At 36.3% G+C, this 14,585-nt stretch overlaps 1 protein-coding gene across 6 annotated transcripts in view; it reads right to left on the bottom strand.

The window, feature by feature from the left end:
- Positions 1 to 1,086: 1,086 nt before the first annotated feature.
- Positions 1,087 to 14,585, bottom strand: part of LOC127019847 (phosphatidylinositol-binding clathrin assembly protein-like) — a 33,813-nt gene continuing 20,314 nt past the window's right edge. Inside the window, exons 11-22 of one of the 6 annotated variants that reach the window (XM_050902093.1) lie at positions 12,677 to 12,813; positions 12,257 to 12,360; positions 11,219 to 11,365; positions 10,697 to 10,756; positions 10,495 to 10,605; positions 9,497 to 9,613; positions 9,353 to 9,383; positions 8,739 to 8,859; positions 6,566 to 6,622; positions 6,124 to 6,231; positions 5,483 to 5,537; positions 1,087 to 5,306 (exon numbers count right to left, since the gene is read on the bottom strand). In XM_050902093.1, coding sequence (XP_050758050.1) covers positions 5,523 to 5,537; positions 6,124 to 6,231; positions 6,566 to 6,622; positions 8,739 to 8,859; positions 9,353 to 9,383; positions 9,497 to 9,613; positions 10,495 to 10,605; positions 10,697 to 10,756; positions 11,219 to 11,365; positions 12,257 to 12,360; positions 12,677 to 12,813 — 1,008 coding nt within the window. In that variant the 3' untranslated portion in view covers positions 1,087 to 5,306; positions 5,483 to 5,522. Of the gene's footprint in view, positions 5,307 to 5,389; positions 5,538 to 6,123; positions 6,232 to 6,565; positions 6,623 to 6,750; positions 6,775 to 8,738; positions 8,860 to 9,352; positions 9,384 to 9,496; positions 9,629 to 10,494; positions 10,606 to 10,696; positions 10,757 to 11,218; positions 11,366 to 12,256; positions 12,361 to 12,676; positions 12,814 to 14,585 lie in introns of those variants that run through there. The other 5 variants (XM_050902094.1, XM_050902095.1, XM_050902092.1 and 2 more) reach the window with 5 other exon arrangements.

Below are 14,585 nucleotides of genomic sequence, written 5' to 3'. Positions count from 1 at the left end.
TACAAAGAGGAATAACTTTTTATTTAATATTTTTACAATAAAACGTTTCTAAAGTATCAGAAATAAAGCTTGCCCTGTATTTTTACGTTTGAATTTCTACCACCCCATTCTGCTACTGCAAAAGTCAGGTCACTGAAGTCCCGACTGGGATGGAGCGATGGGGCTTCCAGACACAACAGCATGAAACAGTCAGCTCTAGCCCACGAACACCACCCCTCGTGGCTGCTGCCTAGTGCTTTATAATCAATAGGAAGTGACACAGCAAGAATTAACTATTAAATAGTTCAAGCTCCTAACTGAAAACAAATCTCTACAGCTAAATGGAACAAAAAAGCAGCTATTAAAAATATTGATCTTCAAGGCTTCCAATTTAGAAATAAGAAACATCTGCAGAAGACAGATCTTATTAGCATGTCTTCCAGGGCCTTAACACTCTGCTGAAATGGTGACTGGTTAGGGAATTAATCTAACTTTAGGCAAGCTAAACCAAAACTAAAACACCTTCCCAAAAACCAAGAACGCGCACCCGCCCACAGTCATCAGAAGGCTCATGAGCAGCTACAAGCAATAAACACTCCACAATTAAACATTTTCATGCTGCTGATTTTTGATCTTGAGACTTTTTACGTGGCAGCATGCAGATCTATGAAAAGAACCCTTACACCTCCTACTCTATAGTGACTCTAAGGGTACAAAAATTATGAGAAAGTGAAATATTTGTGTCAGTTAAGGCCTATTTCTGATTTGAATGCAGTGAGACACCTCAGGAGAGAACCTGAAGTCACCCCTATGTGATACAAACGGCTTTGTGTTCCCCCCCATTGCCCCCTCAATCAAGCCCAATCACCCTGCACAGGAAAAACCAGTCACTACTTCCCAAAGGAGAACTGGATCAAAGGAAAACCTGTCGACTGATGAAGTTAAGCTACATTTGTAATTTGAACAAGGCATAATACCACATTAAATGTAAACGCAGACGAGTAACAAACTAATCAAGCATCCTAATTCAGCTGTTGCTATTAGTATTACAGAAAGCCTTAAGCCTGAGAACACATTAAAGAATGATCACATACACCACACTTTGCATGTGCCAAAGTTTATTTTTTTTCCAAAACTTGTTTCATCAAATAATTGGATATGAGCAGTTTTTAAAAAACAAACAGTTTGTGTATTAACAAATTGTGAAGTTCCACAATTAAAATATCACACAGCCAGTCTTGTGCTTAGGCTTCTTTTTAAAAAATTATTAATTCATAGAACATAAACCCTCAAAATTTTTTTCCAGTTTGTGGCTAGTATATTTTCCACACATTCCGTATTCTTATAAAATGAAGGAACTCATGTAAAGGAACAGCTGTACAAGAATACATCTGAAAAAAAGCCTGAACAACCTAAATTATAGTAGCTCCTTTTAAATAAATATCCAATAAAAGGCACAAACCTGTTATGGGGAAAAACATAACATACAAAACAAGACCTATTAAATAAATAATGTAAAGTGTGGGTTGGGGTGAGGGAAATCTGTTCCAGCACCTATTTTGTCATTGCTCCAAGATGAAATTCCAGCCAAACATTTGGTAAAGGATTAAACTTAATCACAAGGATACAGGTTTGAAAGATACTGAAAGTTTTGATGTTACTATTCCTGTTGTAACTCTACCAGTTACTACAATCTCTTTAAATAAATGATCATGAGAATCTGCATAAAGTAGTGATGCAGTGACATATATATCAATGACAAGTCAGATACAACTTCAGAGTAATAGCAACAGGTTTTCTATATTCCTACCTATCAGTAATGTATAAATGATAACATGTACAGTTTCCATTACTCAAAAAATATAATCTTTTACATGGAAATAAATGACTGATACACAGTGCCTTTAGATGTTGTCCTTACAATACAAACTACCCAAAACAAAGTTTTCCTTTTTATGTACAAATTAAGCACCGATCCACAGTGCCTACTATTCTAATTGTAACCCCACCCTCCCTGCCACACATCAAAAAAACCCAGACGGGGACACACCCTGTATTCAATCTTGTAGTCAGAAGTTTTGTTGGTGGTTTGTTTTTTGTGTGTGTGGTTGTTTTTTTTTTTTTTAAAAAAAGTCCATTTGTTACTTTTACCTACAAGTATTCCACCACTATGTGCACAGAACTGAGATTTCTCCAGTACGTGTATCCAAAATTAAAAAAAAACATTCAATTCCAATAACTTCTTGGAGGCAGAGTCAAACTATACCTAGAGAGCATTAGAAAACCCCAGTTATTTAAGAAGAGGTACACTTTCAAGTCCAACAGGCCTAACACAATCAACATATCCAAATTCCCCCAGAAGTTATCTTATGGTATATCCCACGAAAGACAGCCTCCCTGTAGCAGCATGAAGTCCCAACAGTTAGGCTTGAATGACCCACTAAAGTACAATAATGCAAAGCGCACAGCATACTTCAAGTCTTCCTCCTTGTTCAGACAAACATGGAGTGACATCTTACGTTATCTGCTTTCTGAAATATTCAGAACAGGATTCTGATCAAACGAGTTGGAAGGAAACAAAAGGGAAAGTCACATTTATATACATCCCTCCTCAGTGTTTTACTCATCGCAACTACTATTTGCAACCCTTGCGGGCTATTACAGTTACCCTCAGGAACCACCTTTGTCTTCAAAGTGGTTTTTTGGAGAACAGGTTCTGAGCCATAAAAGCCTTGACACCATCCTAAGTCCTTGCTTTTTTACTTCTAATGTATGAACTATGTTATTTAAAACACAGTACTCTGCCATTTTACGCATTCCAATACGTGCACAAGGAAGAGGTTGGCAAAAAGCAGTCCTGTGCACTTTTGTGCAGAGAGAAGTGTGTAAAGCGATCTTTTCTTCATAAGGATAAATCTGAAAGCTGTGTTTTTAATGTATCAAACGTTCTGAACAAGACTAAAAAGAAGGTAGCTTACAAAGTTTTTAGGATGTACTTTGTGGCTGTTTCTCCTTTTTTAATATTAAATAAATTGGTATCAGACAGCTTTGCTACAAGAAAGCATACCAAAGAACCATTAAAAAAATCCAGAGCAAATCAGAAGTAGTGCAAACTATACCTAGTACTAAATCCATTTCTGAGCGAAGTACATTCCAGATATTCAGAATGCTCTGCAATAGTTATAACAAATATATACTGTTTGCCAGGCATTTATTTGCATATTTTATTAAAATAATGGATTATTACTTATACAACTCAGTATGAGAAAGATACCTAACAGCTTACAGTGCTAGAAACTGCCTGCTTGTAGCGCTCTCAGCTCTGTCATTAATGCCCAGACATGTATTACTACATGTACTGGTCTAATTTGAACTCAAGACTTTTCAATGCTGAATAGATCAATGGAATTCACTATTAAATAAACAGTCCCCTCAACACAATGACCCATTCTAAATGGCATCTCTTCCCTCATCATGTGGAGGGTAACTATAGGCACTGAAGAACTCATTGGCTTAAAATTGTACAATTGTTCAACCCAATAAAGGTGGACTAAAGCTTGAAGCCCTTTGTAATTCAAACTTGAACATTAAATTGCTATATACCGGTCCAAATTCATTTAAAATCAATACACATTCAGAAACTCCGAGTTTGAAATTTCTGCAAGGTTGCATTTCCCAGGGAGTTAGTGGTTACAGATTCCAAGGGTTGGGGGGTGGTTTTTTATTTTGTTACTTTTGAGTTGTTTCACTTGGCAAAAATATTTCCATAGGGTGAAAAAATACTACTTTTGCACTCTTTGGACAGAATTAAGCATTTAGAAAAGAGGAAAAGAGAAGGCTTGTTCCCACTATGATGAAAGTGCTGTATTTTAGAAGTTCTCTACAGAACAGTTTGACAAGATTCTCAGGCCTATCTGCATTTATAGTGAGAGTCAAGAGATATTTCTGCAATTATAGACTCCCCAAAAAGATAAAAGACATGCTACTCTGGAGGTCTATTTATTGTAACAATAGAAAACTCTTCATTTTTTGAAAACTCAGCTTTAATATTAATCATTAGTAGAAGTCATTTTACAGGAGAGCTTTTCATTGTATACTGCCACAACACTTCTGGAAAAAAGGTTGCTCCCAATTCCATTTACGTGTTATTAACTTTTTTTTTTAATGCTATCACTTTTCATCAGACATTGAAAAATACAAGATAAGGCATTTTCATAGCCGATTTCAGTTTTGGAGGAAGATTGTTAAATACAAAAGATGTGCCAGAAGTCTGTACACATCTGACCCATCATGAATAACATACTTCATAAATTAGTTGATTTAAAAGATTTTCCTCTGAAAAAGAGTCCAGATTTCTTAACATAGCATTTTTACCTTGAAATTACTACAGAAGAAAAAGATTACTGCAGCATTAAAGAAAAGATTATCTAAAAGTTTGCACATATTTACACATTTAAAAATAATTGCTTTTATATGGTTTACAACTAGGTTCATATTTCAGAAAAGCAGCACAAGCTATTCTCTACAACTGGATAATTTCAATATAGTTGCCAGTTCACAGGTGTCAGCACTATTGCAAGGTTTGCTTCTTTTGACCTAATGGACTTTTAAAAAAAAAAAAAAATTGGATCTCTTGCCTCTTTCGCAGTTAACAACAAGATTTTCAAACTGCTCCCATTTGCTGCTGTTGGGGATACCTACATTCACTGGCTCCCAAAGCGACTCTTCCGTGAGCTATGAGAGATGCTAGCTGCAGAGAAGATACTCGATGGAAGTGCAGCTACTGTCACCTGTTGGAGGCTGCACACGCTGTTCTGTAACATACTTGTTTTTCCTACTCCGTCACAGACTTTCAGCCCATATCAGAGCCTGGCTCTTTCAACTAGCCGTGTAACACTGACATACCAATGGAGCAATTTATTATTTTTACTATATATATATATGTAATATGTATATATCTTGTTGATTCACAGCATTTCAAACTCACATTATAAAGTTTGCAAATTACTATAAGCTATCCTAATGTGAAAAAGCTGTCTGATTTCACACAATATTGGCCTTATGATAATGCAAGCATTGCTCTATCAGAGTATTTATTAGAGCACATAAAAATTTTATTGCTCAACTTCATTTGTGTTGTGTCTTGGTTACAACAGCCACAGAATTTATGGAGAAAATAAACAGCTTTGACATCCTCAGTTAACTTCCTAAGGTAATCCACTGATGAATAAGGTTGTAGAGCAACCATGTAACCCCTCTTCTCAGCTTTGAAGATGATAATCCAGCTTGCACCTTCTGAGTCAACCTCAATAAAATACAGTTTTCTGCTGAGCAGTTTAAAAAAAAAAAATCAGTGAACAAACATGACTTCACACTGCAGTGACTGTTATAAACAAGAATCTCTAAAGCATTGCAATTCAAAATAATATTGTATTATACAGGGAAGAAACATTTGCCCTGTTCAGGAATACATCATGGAAAGACTAAAATTCAGTCTTTTTACCAGTATTTGGTTGTTCTCACATCTTGCTGCTTTGGCGGCTCTACATAAACTGTATCTGTGAAGTAGAGATTACATATTAATGCCACTTACATAACACATGGTTTCTTAGTGTTTTAGAATTATGCTTCTATCCAACTGCCTTGTTACTTGCAAGTTAAGACTATAGGTTTTGGCACTTTAAAAAAATCCCCAAAGAACATTAAGACCAACATATTTGGATGACAGTAGTACACAGTTTCTTCAACTTGAATGATCTCTTGTCCATGCCTCTCACTTCCCCACCACCTGATCCTTCAAAAAGCTTTCACCACTGCTCTAGTCAGTATGACTAAACCAAACATCCAGCTAATGTCATAGGAAGTCTGAATTCTACATATCTTCACCACTCCCATTTTCTTAATATTGACACAGTGAGAAGTTAGCCACTAAATCTCTGATTTTTACTTTCTTCCTTGCTTCCTACATTCGCATGCTCTCACCATCTGAATTTGCTTCCTCGCCAGCAAAAGCTGTTGCCCTTGCCTGAGGAACCCCTCACTTTCAAATGCAGAAATACATTAGTAGCCCTTCATGAAGCATTTGGTTGCTTTTACCAAGACTAAAGTTTCAATCTGATCTCAAGATTAAAGAAAACAGTTCACCTGAGTTTCAGAAACAGGTGCAAACGGATTTGTTGGCCTTAGACCAGGCTGCGTATACATCATTGACTGGGGTGCCATCAAAGGAGCAGCTCCAACCTGAGGAGGTACCTGTTAGAAAAACAAAAAACCCACAAAACAGGGATATAAAATTCAAACTAATTCTAGAAGATACATCTTTTTGCATTGTAAGTATAGTCAAAAATAAGCATATAGACACACACACAGAGTAAAGTCAAAGCTTTTAAAAAATATGCTGTATAAAATTTAGAGTCATCTCTTCCAGTGCACAGCGTGAAAAAGCCATCAGATTTCACACACTATTGACCTTATGAAACAATACATACAAGTTGCAGGATGATTTGAGCATAATAATGCCTGCCATGAAACCCAATGGAGGAGACAACGAGGTTTTTCAGGAATACAAGACAATCACATTTCTTACCATTCCATATACAGGCACTTGAGGTGTGGTCAACGGGTATGCGATAGGAGCAGGTACCTTCAATCAAGAAAATTTTAATGTATTTTAGGTAAGCTCATGCACACGAGTAATATATATAAAACTGTGAAAAATACATATTTTTCAATACTTAAAATAACCAACGTATTTACAAGAAATTGACTTACATATCCAGGATAGTGTACTCCATTCTGGCACAGCAAAAGGAGTAAGGACAGAAAATTATTTAAGAGGTACTCGAACTGGAAATTCTAACCAAGGGATAAATTCAAGTCCAGTACCGTAACTGTCTGTAACTATGCTCAACTCATTTATTAAAACAATTAAAGCGGGAGGGAAAAAGTGCAAGTAACATCAGTAAGTATGCCTGTTAACTTGGATAGGCTCCCTGCCTAGAAAGCTATCGCTAGTAAGACTTACAGCAAAAATAGAAATTTTACTAAATCTAGCTAGATTTGAGTATATTGCTTGCACAAACATCTGTTTGAGAAGCTTTTAGAGAGCATGGCATGCAATGTTCCTTCTTCCTCCCATTATGTGAGAGAAGGGCATAGAAAAAAAAACCAAGGAAACCATTCAGCTTAAGAAACAAATAGCAATAGACATTTAGTCAGGTAAATGTTGCTCACATACTAATTTCTGATGTCTGCAACATATCACAATGTGAAAAAAGAAAAATGAAGAGCATCTTAAGCCAGTAATAACTTATATCAGGTTATGTTCACAGGCACGGTGATGCATGCACTTCATATTGCCATGCGTTGTTACATAGTGCTAATTATATTAAAGATGGAGTGCTAGTTAAAATACTTCACTATGAAAGAGTATGCAGACTATACATGAATTGGAGGGTTAGTACTCTGAATGCCACAGCCCAAGCCAGGACAGTTAGACATTTCCAATACTGGGGCACTTATTTTAAGGATGCTCATAGCTGAGCTAATTCTTTGCATCATTAACTGTTGGAATTCCAAGCAAATGAGTGAGCAGATACCTGGCATAAAGCACTCAAATGCTTAGACCAGAAAGTATTAAACATGAACCCATGAAATAAAAACACACAACCCAAATCCGCAGTGATCAATGTGTGCTAAGGTGCCCTCTACCTTTCAAAACCAAAAATGCATCAGCACTCCAACATAACATGTTCTAGAGCACCAAGAGGGGATAAAAAGATTTTATCGTCTCAGAAGTCTCACATAAAAGTGCTATACAACTGAGACATCCTCTCATCTGAATTTGAGTTTCTTTTTTGAGTCCAATACTGGATTTAATATTCTATTCAACTTTGATAATTTTGAATGAGCATATTCACGTAAGATGAGGAAAATGGGCATTACAGGCCAAGCTATTCTTATTGGAAAATAAAGTCAGACAGCAGTCCAAAATTCATAGCAAATGCAGCAACTACCCTAGTTGTACATATAACTGAGATGAATATTCTACTTCCCTCTAAGGCAGCTATATTTCAGAAGTGGTTTGTATTTGTATGAACACATATGAATAGAAGATACTTGAAAAATCTCTTTTAAAAGCATAGGAAGAGTCAGTTGCCTACAAATATCCCTCCAAGAAATGAAAATTCCTCATTTAAATAACCTTAAAGCTTCCACTTAGTATTCTGTACTATGTTAAAAATACGAAGTTGCTGTTGAGCATTATCAAAAGTCCAAAGTGCTGCTTGACCTGATAATTAAGGTGCCTTGCAGGGGTTGCAGCAGTGTTTCATGTGATAGAACTCAAAAAGGAGTGAAAACTGGAAGGAACAGCAGTTTTGCCCTTGAAACACATTCTTAGGATTCTTAAAGGTGCATGCATGTGCGTAGGAGGGGGAAGGAGGATGGGAACATCTCAAACATGCGCATCAGAAATTTTCTGTTTGGGGTCATGTTTCAATTCAAAAAGAACTTATGAACGAAGATACATCTCAAGTGAAAGGCTGATTACTTAAGTCTTTAACGGACAAGTTTTACAGTGAGAGGAAATAAAGCATACTAAAATCTCTACCTCATTCAGTTTGAGAATCGATCCTACAAGCATTGCCCCCTGCTCCCAGTCTCGTCCCAAACAGCCTTTGCTATTCTTTTTAAGTTAATTCAAGCAGGGAAGCAGCATTTGCTAGAATGAAGAGTGATTTCAATAGTACAGAAATTACCATATGTGGAATAGTGGGTAAGGGAGTAGGGTTCCACGTGGTTGATGTGCTTGTTTTTGCTTGCCAGTTTGTTCCACCAGTAAGTTTTTTCTCTGTAGGCTGGGTCCACTGCATATCTGATCTAAAATGAAACTGTGGTATTAGTTTTCACAGGAAGTCAACAGCTAGAGTAACAACAACATAATGGAAAACCAAAACATGCCTTAATACATGTACACAGCTGAAATCTATGGGTGGAAGAAACACTCAGGATTTCAGTAACTACTTATATATCTCTGTTCCAATAAGTATGAAGTCTGGGGGTTCTGTTTTGTGTCAAAAGTAAACTATCATTACTGCACTGTACAGCATAATGATTGACTGGAGTTTTATGTAACCGCAAGATTTTTATGGTGCTTCATAGAAATACTTAAATAAAAATACAGCAATTGCAAAACTAACTAAAGTGAATTACTTCAAAAGTTAAGGTTGACCACGTTATGGTGACTGACCACAAACTCGCTGTTTCAATGCTGTTCTTGGTACCAGATTACTTTCAAGAGTTGAGACTCTTGCCATGTCAGTGCTAGTAAACTGTGCCAGAGACTACCAAGTAGTTGTGTGAGAATACTTACTTTTTGGATGGAGTTCCTCCAAAGCCAAGATCTGGGGGGAAGAGAAACAGACAAAATCCCTAAGTATTTTTAATCTGGGGGAAAAAAGGTTGTTTTGTTTTCAGTAACAAATGGGAAAACAAAATTTAAAAGCTTCACACTTACTTCCCACTAGATTAGCAAGTGAAGAATCGAGGTCATTTGCCAAAATTTTTCCGCTTTGCTGGTTGGCTAAAGTGGCTCTTTGACTTTGTGGTGGTACTGTAGGTTGCAATACATCATCTAGAAAGTTAAAAACTAAAGAAAGAACATAACAGCAACTGTTAACTAAACAGTTACATTGTATTTAATAAAAGACATCCATAAGCCAGGGAGGTATTTTCTTTATAGAACACTAAGTAGTTTTGAGTGGAGGTTCAACATGCTGGAAGCATTTAAGGCTTACACAGAAGCATAGTTTAACCTCTTATTTTTTTATGGAATAAAAATCTAGTAGAATCTTTAATTTTACTTCAGCAGTAACTGATGGTATTTTTAAATTAAGATGAATCTCCCCTAAAACTGAAGAAGAAAGAAGGTTGTTAAAGATAGTTTCAAAGCGTTCTTGTAACACAATATAGCAGTAATTTCACAATACTGCAAGTATCCCAAATGTACAGAAGAGTTCCTTTGCTATATGTTCATAAGGACTTCAAATATACAGCAAAATAGCACCAACCAGGAGAAAGATCGTAACTCAGCTATTCTTCAAGCAACACACACGCACAACTAGTTTTGCATTTTTGTAAGTACAATGCCTCTCAATGAAGTTAGAGGGAACTCATTATCATGTATCAAGAGAAAACACTGAAGTCATAAGCACTGAAAACAGATTAACAGAAGCTTACCCGTTAAGAGATATCCAGTGGGCCACGTTCAAAGTTCATTCCCCCAAAAAGAGAGGAAACCGTTATTACACAGTATACGAGATTAGTCAAAGCTGATTTTAAAGTAAATAACTACAATTGAACTGATTGCCTGTTATCTTATCAGCCTTAATATAATAATATCAACTTATTGCAAATGTCTTAAGTTATTAAATTTTGAACTGCAATAGCAATTATGCTGAATTGTTAAGCAACTGTTGCCTGTAGGATATAAATTAGTCATAAGCTAGTTTTTACCACTTGTAGTTCTGTACTCTGGTGCTGTAGATTTTCCTCCAAAAACAGCATCAAAGTCCACATTAATTGTTGAAGAGGTGGTACTTGGAGGAGCTGAATGAAGAGGAAAACCTGAAAAAAAGTTTAGAGTAATCAAATACACCCATGGAGTAATACTACTCATTACATTGAAACCAGAAAGTTTTAAAAAAAATCAAATTACCATCAACAGTCAGAGGATGATACACAGAAGCATATGTAGGTTTATGACCACTAAAGTCATCTTTGTAAAAAAGAGAGAAGAAAATAAGATCAGTTTAAAAGAGAAAAAGGAAGAGGGGACCCCAAAATTAAGTCTGCAGTTAAAAATTAAGAATTTTTAGTTATAAAAAGGATTTTTTAAATTTAACAAATCTGAAAAGCTCAAGTAACTCCTGCATTCCCCATTACAAAAGAGAAAGGAGGTTGCAGTTTGAAAGAAATCAGCAAAAATTCCAGCAACATTGCAAGCCTTAGGGTGTCTAGGTTAGGCAAGCTGGACAAAATAACGAGTTTTCAACTGTAGAAATAAAACTTTAAGGAAACATATCATTTACTACATCTGGAATTAATGCACCATTTTCACTTGTTTATTAACAAGTGAAGATTGGTCCAAACCACAAAGAGATTACACGGCCCAGTTTATTAGCATTATTATCTCCAGTTGCAAAGAAATCACATGGGTTTTGTTTGTTTGTTTTTTTACCACTAAACAGTTCCACCGTTTGTTTGGAGGAAAAAGTAGAATTGATGAAAGGGGTGGTAGATTTTACAGCTTCTTCAACTGGCTTCATGTCAAAGATGTCCAGATGAGGTGGAGAACCAACACAACCATTTGAGGACGAGAAAGGACCTTTCAGATGCAGAAGTGAAGGAAAGAATACAGAGTACAAATAATGGAAAAGAAAAACAGACTGAAATGATTGAATATGAGAATCTCTAGACAAAGTCAAACTGTAAATACTCCACCTACTAATCAGCCCATTAAAGATACAAATTCTTAGTTTCAGATAAAAATCCTAGCAGCTCTTTGTTTAGGGAAAATAATTCTAGTATTGCCATTGGGTGGGAGGAGGAGAATGACAGAACATTTATCAATCAAAAAAGTTAGATACTACATTTTTGGCTTCATGGATCTACCTTTTAAATAGCACATAAGGGTATCAATTCCACCTACTAAAATACCAACACTTACAATGGTGTTAACATTGCCTTATTTCAGCATTTAAGACATTTCTTTGACATCTATCCTGATTATTCTTTGGAGGGATGGGTGAGGGTATAGAGAATGCTGTGCCCAAGAAACTGGGAACGACAGCTTTGTTATAAGAACTTTGAAGTCACCAACACCTTTTAAATGAAAAGTATATTTAATATCACTTAATGGAAAGGAAATACTAGTCCAGCATCTTTTCAGTTACATCTGCTTAGTTTATATTTCCCCAGCATTTTTAAACTTTGATTTTTAGTTACATTTCTTCTACCTATCCCCTTTATTGAATAGCTTCTTCATTCCATATACTGCCCATCAACACTACTGCTACATGTTAAAAAAAGTAACTTTTCTGTAACAGTTTGCCAAAGCTTGCAGATGACTTATTTTATATTCTGTCAAGGATAGAAATATTTGGATGCAAAGTAATTAAGGTTTAAGATGTAGATTCAATTAAGTACAAATCTGTATTTTATTCTTGTATTCTAAGAATTCACTCATTTACACAGTCAAATCATCGCATCAGCTCACCTCCCCAAGCACTGCTTGCTGATGTTGATATAGCTGGAGTACTCTGCACAGTTGGAACAAATGCAGGCTGAAGATCAAAAAGATCACTAGAAAGGTTGGGCATGCTGAATAAGAAAAGAGAGAGAGAAACATGAAGATACGTAATAGGCATTGTATTGTGTTATACGAACACTCATACCAATCTCACTTTCTCTTGTTCACTAGTAGCCCATCAATAATAGTGGTACAAAACAAAACTAGTAATTAAGCACTTATTGGCTGATACCAAAATTCCTGTGAATACAGCAGGAAAGCATCAGCAAAAGGTTATTCTTGAAAAGAACTTAAGAAGTAACTAGGATCAGTGCTTTGCAGTTGATTGTGGAGCTACAGGCCAACGCAGTAATTTCTGCTTGCTTCAGAAAGCAAAGTATCTCTCACCTGTTTGTTGTGGGTGCTGGTACTGCAAAGAGGTCAACAGCTGCAGTGGTATTCACACTTTTCCCTGATAAGGTGCTTGGGGATGCTGATGTGGATGTGGAATTTGATACTACAGAAATCTCTCTTAATCGCTGCTCCTGAAAGATGAGATATACAGGTTGCATTTTAGTTTTATTAATTTATTAACCCTTCAGTCCTGAAGACCTTTTCCAAGAAGGGATTTTTAATTATGGTCTTAATAAATAAAAGTTATTCTTCTGTAAAGTCCTGAAAACAGAAAGATGATTGAAATTAGAGAGAAGAGTATTTGTTTTAACAAAGCCTTTAAAAATCAAGGTTGGACTTAAGGTTTTAAATAATTATTTTTTTAAACTATCTATAACTGCCTAGAAGTAAAACACTTCTAGTCAAGCTACACATTCTAGGCTCCCTTCATAGTCACTCAGAGAAACAGGTCAATGGACCTTTGTTCAGGAAGACCCATCTCTCTCTACTGTTAAGATCTCTTCAAAGTTCAGTTCAGATGTTCAGAAGTCAGACTGACAATGTGCATCCTATTAATATCCATGTGGCGTTGCTCTTAAACTAGCAAAATAAAAATCTAGTTTACGTTGTTCATTTTAGGTTTACATCCCTCACTACTTCTAGGTATGCCCACTGCATTTATACAGCAGAGGTCAAAGCACAGGTGTATGTTCTACCCTGCTTAAATTCCTCAAGTAAAATGTTGAGTGAGCTTGCAAGCTTCCCCACCCCCCCAAATGAAAATTTGTATCAACATATTTAATTATTTGGTTACAGCAGCTGCAAGTCCTATTATAGAAGTGGGGCAGTGAAGAGGGGCAACATCTGATGCAACTCCTGAAAAGAAAAAAAAACAACCACAACCAAAAAAACCCAAACATCATCACAACACTTGCAGAGATTCAAGTGAAGCAGTTCAGCAGCAGGCAGCAAGGCACATTAAGATTGTAGTCTAACAGCAAAAAATCTGCTTCACATCGATTTGAAAAACATGCCTTAGACCAAGTCAGGAAAGTGGAGAATCTTCAACAGACCTCTGTAACTCCAGAGATGAAACTCAACTCTGCATGACCGTCAAAGTTTACTTTCACACTCCAAATAGTTTTAAGGCTCTCATAATGTGACCTCCAGATGACATGAGCAGAGCTGCTTCATCGTTGAGGTGTGTCTAGAGATGTTAAACCAACACAAGAAAAATTCCTAACTGCCCCACTTGTGTGTGCCTGGGATGTGACAGAACTACAGATCTAGCTTTCAGCAAGAGAAGCATCTTGCCTTGTTCGAGACTTTATAACGTGTGTGTTCTCAGGAAACAGTGTTACAAACGGGTTTAAAGGACCTGAAGGACCAGGATTCAGGCCTGAAGAGAGGGATGTTACTAAGAGGACTACTCAACAAGTACCAGTGAGCAAAGGAAAGCGCATTAAGGAACCAAGAAAGAACACACCGATTTTCTTTCAAATGTGTTATTAGTCAAACTCCATAAATTATACCTAAATATTTATGATTTCAGTTTTTCAAACTAAATTATAGAATTATAAGTAAGAGCAGTTAAACATGGGCAGAACTATAGCGTATATTCTCATTATGAGCAATATGACTGAAGAATCACACTAAAGCCATATTCCATACATTGTGGGGAAAAATAATTCCCTCCTACCAATAATCAGTCTTACAATAGCAATGCTGTATGTTCAGCTGCTGAGATGTAACCTAGAATTGTTGTATACTCATTTTATGAATCTGAGGTAAATAACAATCTCTTGTAAGGAAGAATATAAATATTTTGTATCAGCTGTCTGCTATTCAAATCATACTTCTGGTAGAAGGGTCACCACATATTGGCAGCCATCACACCTGCATCCTACAGAATCATGCCTTGGCC

The sequence above is a fragment of the Gymnogyps californianus genome, chromosome 9, assembly GCF_018139145.2.
Source record: "Gymnogyps californianus isolate 813 chromosome 9, ASM1813914v2, whole genome shotgun sequence".
In the NCBI taxonomy this organism is placed as follows: domain Eukaryota; kingdom Metazoa; phylum Chordata; class Aves; order Accipitriformes; family Cathartidae; genus Gymnogyps; species Gymnogyps californianus.
This window is presented reverse-complemented; position numbering and strand designations above follow the sequence as displayed.